The 5,555-nt window shown below is 51.2% G+C and overlaps 1 protein-coding gene across 2 annotated transcripts; it reads left to right on the top strand.

Moving 5' to 3' along the window:
• The first annotated feature begins 1,785 nt into the window (after nucleotides 1-1,785).
• LOC114890054 (cytochrome P450 4A11-like) lies at nucleotides 1,786-5,548 on the top strand. 2 transcript variants are annotated; one of them, XM_029213580.1, is made up of 5 exons: nucleotides 1,786-2,279; nucleotides 2,919-2,963; nucleotides 3,444-3,571; nucleotides 4,764-4,888; nucleotides 5,266-5,548. In XM_029213580.1, exons 2-5 carry the CDS (start codon nucleotides 2,945-2,947, stop codon nucleotides 5,453-5,455), a joined length of 462 nt encoding a protein of 153 aa, XP_029069413.1. In that variant the 5' UTR covers nucleotides 1,786-2,279; nucleotides 2,919-2,944; the 3' UTR covers nucleotides 5,456-5,548. The 2 variants fall into 2 exon arrangements, with proteins under 2 accessions (XP_029069413.1, XP_029069410.1); XM_029213577.1 differs by lacking the exons at nucleotides 1,786-2,279; nucleotides 2,919-2,963 and having other exon boundaries at nucleotides 3,301-3,571.
• The last annotated feature ends 7 nt before the right edge of the window (nucleotides 5,549-5,555 follow it).

Raw genomic sequence — 5,555 nt, 5'->3', positions numbered from 1 at the left:
TGGACTATGTGCTCTAGGAACCGAGCGTGAAATCCCCCTCACCCCCAGCACCCTGCACAGAGCCTGCGCAGAGGGCTGCCAGTCCAATGTGTGGAGGGACAGGAAGGAGGGAAGGAGCGGCTTGCAGGCTGGGGAGGGGCAGCGCCTACCCACCCAGCACTGGCAGCACTAGCCTGGGCGGCGGGGGGCTCAGAGCAAAGTCAGGGGCCACGTGGAGAGGGGCTCATCAAGGGTTTGTGGACTGAACAAATGCTGGGAGAAAATCAGGGGTTGCAGAGAGCTGAGGCCTCCCTTTCTCTGCAGTGTGATTAGAGTAGAGTGGAGCCAAAGACGGGAACCGGAAACAGCCCGAGCCCCACGTGGGCTGGCCCAGTACCTCTCTCCCCTCTCCTTCTTAATCTCCTGCATCCCAGGTTACTCAGCATTCTCCCCACCTGCCTGGGCATTCTGGCCTCTGGGACTCTGCTCCCATGTGCCCTCTACCTGGAATGATCTTGTCCCTCATATGTCTGTCTACAAAGGCCCAACCCCAAGCCATCTCCTCCAAGATGTCTTTCTGGGTCTCCAGGAGCGGAGGGGACAACGTTTCTTCCCTTGGCTGTCCTTCTCATAAGGCAGTGCTAACCGGATTCAGCTAGTTTTGTCTGCATTGTCATAGCTGTGAGCTCCTTCTGGGAGAGCCTGCCTCTGGTTCATCTTTGTAACCTGAGAACATCTGGGTAAATGATGACTGAACGAATGAATACATGCATGAAAAAGAGCTTTCTAACGTCCAGGTCCGAGTTAGGGCCCCTTCCCAAAAGCTTCCCCAGAGGCTTGGTCTTCCCTCCATCACACATTCATGAGCCCCTAGGGTTGTCATGTCCTCAATCTCGCTGTCTCCTCCTGGAGGCTCCAAACAGACAAGCATCTACAGCCACATCCTAATTCAGTGCCTTAAACCAGTGCCTAACACATAGTAAATGCTCAGTAAATACGTGCTCAGTGAAGGAACCCATCCCACAGTAGGCAAGTTGCCTCAGAGCTGGTGAGTCCTGATGGTAGAAGGATGCAGGCAGAGATTAGATACCAAAGTGGCAGATGGTTGCTTTGAGTTACACAGAAGCCATTGAATTAAAGACGAGGTGACTGCATGGAACATGCCTAGGACCAAATGTTGACGAGAAATCCAGAGCTGATAAAACGAAGCTGAATCTGCAAGGTTAAGGAGAGGCAGTTGCTCTGTGGCAAAGAGGAGGGGCACACCAGGTAGAGGAAAGAACCTGGGCAGAGGCTTAGAAGTGTGAGCAGGTGGGGCCAGTGCAAGGCGCACAGGCAGCAGCATCTTTGCGGGCAGAGCAATGCGTCCTGTGGACTCACCATCCCGGCAGGAGGCAAGAATAGAGAGGGTAAAGCCAGAAAGCAAGGGCCTTTGTGGTCCACACTGAGGAGTTTCAAGAGACTCCTCTAGGCGGTGGGAAGTGCATAAAAGTTTCTGGACACTGGTAAGTAAAAATTAGATAAAATAATCCACATATCAAAACCTTTGTTCAATACCATTTCCATATATACATCCAGAATCTGTGTACACACTCAGTATGTAAAATAATATGATACAAACACAATTTAGTATATAATTTTTCTCACTTATCCATATATATCCGACACTCTTTCAAATTAACAAACATTTATATGTATGCTGGGGTACTACTGAAAATATATAACAACCAGTATAGCAAAATGAAATTAAAAGATAAATTTAATTTTTATAATATATTTTATTCTCTAAATAAACAAAATTATATGACAAAACTACTTACCAAGTGACACGAATTATCATAAATTGCTCATGCAAATGTACGAATCACTTCCCAAAGTTTTCTACGCCTGGGAGTGAATCTCTGGTGTAAGTTTCTGTAGGCAGTTTGTAGTGGTGGCCCATAAATCTACCCGACAAGGGGACAGAATGTGGTCTTAGGACAAAGGTGGACAGCCAGCAGGTCTGGGGCAGAGCCCAGGTCAGAAGAAATAGTTCCAAACTCCTAATTCTGCTGATTGATCAAGAACGATCTCCCTGTACCCATCCTGCCCTTCACCCCCACTCCAGCACTGGAACTCAGAGAAGGGTTTTATTGATTTATCTTTCCCTTGGGGACAGTTCCAAGAGGAGACTGAGCTGCAACCCCTACTGAAGTGGGTAGAGAAATACCCAAGTGCCTGTGCTCGCTGGCTGTGGGGGACGAAAGCCCTGGTGTTGATCTATGACCCTGACTACATAAAGGTGGTCCTGGGGAGATCAGGTGAGAGGGAAACCCACATCCCAGCAGGAGAAAATCTTCCCTCTTGGGTACATGGCCCTGGATCTGTGAAATTCCAGAAGAAATTGGCACTTCAGCCATCAATACCTGGCTCCCTACCAGCCATCCTTGCAGCCCACAAGCCAGACTAAGGCCAACATTACTCACTTACAGTGAATGCTTAAACACCTGGGTGGGGCTGGCTTCTCTTTTCTGTCTTACTTTCTTTCTTGTTTTAACCCAACTGAGATGATCCCAGGTCTGGAAGACAATTCCCTGTCCACACTGATGTAGGTTTGGCACCTCACACTGTTGCCTGTCCTGGGTCATGAAATGGCCAAACCACCACAAGCTGTAGGAAAACCACAGGCTCCTTTCTTACTCTGTGGCACTGAGCAGAGCCTATCTTTCTTGCTGATTCACCGTCTTAGCCCTGTGGGTGTTCTGCTGCTGGGACACTGAGCCTGCCTTCCTGGGCCCACAGTGACCATCAGGACACAGAGAGTCAGGGATGGGAGGCAAGAGGGAGGTGGCTTGAGACAGACTGCCAGCTGACCAGCAGCAGGAATGGAACGTGCCACAGCTGCTCTGGGGGCTGCCTGCCTTGTTCGGTGCCCTCCACTTCCCTTCCTTCCCTTTCAGACCCAAAGTCTCACGATTCCTACAGAATGCTGATCCCCTGGATTGGTAAGTACATTTAAATACAACTGCAGTCCACCCACCAGTTAGCTTTACCAAGAGCTACCTCTTTGGTTAATGGAGAACAACGGGTACCAGGCATCCTGTCACCACCTCATCTCTCAGTCAAGCCTCATTTCTCTCCTTCCAGTAAAACTCTCACCCTTTGTAATGATGCTGAGAGCCCTCCTGAAGCTCAGCCTCTTCTTCATCACTTCTCAGTCCTCTGCGATATTCTCAGCCTGACTATTAACTAATTCCTTCTATCACCTGCCCCCCTACTCTTCTTCAACCTCTGTCTCACAGCTGTCATAATCACATCCTATGGACCAGCCATTTTGGAAATTCACATTCCTGAACTATACTGGCCTTTCCTACCTTTGCCCATGGTGTGTCTTTTCCTGACACCCTTGGTTCCTCCCAAGTTGTGCCCAGTCGTCCCTCTGATCCAGTCTCCCCGACCCACACACACACCCATCTGTGGCCCAGGGAATGGTTTGCTCGTGTTGGAGGGGCAGACGTGGTTCCAGCACCGGCGGATGCTGACCCCAGCCTTCCACTATGACATCCTGAAGCCCTACGTGGGTCTCATGGCCGACTCTGTCCGAGTGATGCTGGTGAGTCTATCCCTCGTCACCTGGACACACTCATATCCAGCACAGCTGACAAAGTCCACTCTCAAGGGCTTCCCTGGTGGCGCAGTGGTTGAGAGTCCTCCTGCCGATGCAGGGGATATGGGTTCGTGCTCCAGTCCGGAGGATCCCACATGCCGCGGAGCGGCTGGGCCAGTGAGCCATGGCCGCTGAGCCTGCGCGTCCGGAGCCTGTGCTCCGCAATGGAAGAGGCCACAACAGTGAGAGGCCCACGTACCGCAAAAAAAAAAAAAAAAAAAAAAAGTCCACTCTCAAACCGTTGTGTCCCTCAGGCATCCGTCAGACACAGCCCCCAGAATTATGCATTCAGAATGTACTCTGAGACCGTGCTCACCAAAACTGGATGGGACAGAGGGGTATCCCAGCACCAGATTGGATCCAAGGAAAGGGAAGGCAGGGCCATGGTGTATTGAGAGTCCACTCTCCTCTCACCTCCACATCTTCAACACAAAGGAAAGAGTAAGGGTCATTCCCCTGGACAGCAGTGCAAACTGCCCCTGGCTGCCCTGGACAATGGCAGCTTCAGTGGTAGAGTGGGCATCCCAGGATGTCACTCAGATAGACTCTGGCATGGAGTCCAGGGCCTCTGCATGGAATTGAGCCACTCATGGGAGGAAATGAGGCCAGGTTTACACTCAGAGAGCTGGGTCTTCATAAGCATCACCTCTCATCCAGACTGGGCACCACCTGGTCTCAGCTAACATTAAATGAATAAAAGGAATTGAAGTACCTCATGTCCCTTCCTAGGAGCCCAGTAGAGCCCCATAAGCTTCCTTGCCTTGAAATATTTGCATACCAGTGTTGGGCATCACCTGTCCAGTTCCAATCTCAGGACACAGAAGACTCCACATTTGTTCCCTGAGAAATTATGCTTTCTGGCCTCCCACAAGGTGGTTATGATCAACACTTGTTCCTAAACTTTGGAACTAATACAGAATATTATGAGAGACCATGATTAATTATATAATAAAAGATTCTGAGAAAATAGACGTCACATTACACATGTGTGATACAGCCTTAAATTGCTAAAACACATCTGCTTACAAAGTGAGGAAAACTCATCCAAAGATTTAGAGAGACGGAGAGAGAGCCTGGCCTTGTCAGCGCAGGCCTTCTGGGAGAGCAGAGCAGGGTCAATGTCCCCCTCCCACCACAGGACAAGTGGGAGGAGCTCGTCAGCCTGGACTCACATCTGGAGGTCCTTGGACACATCTCCTTGATGACCCTGGACACCATCATGAAGTGCGCCTTCAGCCACCAGGGCAGCATCCAGACAGACAGGTCAGTGACAACCCTTCAACGGCAGGGCAGGGTCCTTGTTCTCACCAGCTGGGGAGGACTTACCTGAGAGGCAGTTAGGGCAGTGTGGACGCTTATCAGCACAGAAAGCAACATTCTGCACAGAGCCATGGACCACAGTCAAATTCCACCCAGACCAACCTTGACTCAGTCACAGGTCCCTGATTCCTGCACAGGGAGAAGCCTGGCTGCTCAGGCCACTTGTAAAGGACTGAGGGTCTCCAGAGCTGTGAGGCAGAAATGACAAAGCCTCAGTGCTGCCTGTCCCCGCTGACTGAGGAATCCCCACCCGGAGCCCCACTCCGTCTCCAGGTCAGAGGCTCCCTGCACTCCAGTCTCCTCTGCATCCTTCCCTTCAGGAACATCCAGTCCTACATCCAGGCCATCAGGGACCTTGGCAATCTGACTTTTTCCCGATTAAGAAATGCTTTCCACCAGAACGACATCATCTACAGGCTGACTCCTGAAGGCCGCTGGAGCCACCGCGCCTGTCAGCTCACCCATCAACACACAGGTTCTGCTCCTCCTTCTGGGCGGCTCCTCCCCTGACCTTGACTCCGCAGGCAGAGCCCAGACTCCTGCTTCCTCTTCAGGGGCTGGCACACACCCACACTGGGTACTTCCCTGGTGCAGGGGTTGGGAACCGAGA

Source organism: Monodon monoceros, unplaced genomic scaffold, assembly GCF_005190385.1.
Source record: "Monodon monoceros isolate NGI ecotype Baffin Bay Population unplaced genomic scaffold, NGI_Narwhal_1 Contig5219_ctg1, whole genome shotgun sequence".
NCBI classification, from domain to species: domain Eukaryota; kingdom Metazoa; phylum Chordata; class Mammalia; order Artiodactyla; family Monodontidae; genus Monodon; species Monodon monoceros.
This window is presented reverse-complemented; position numbering and strand designations above follow the sequence as displayed.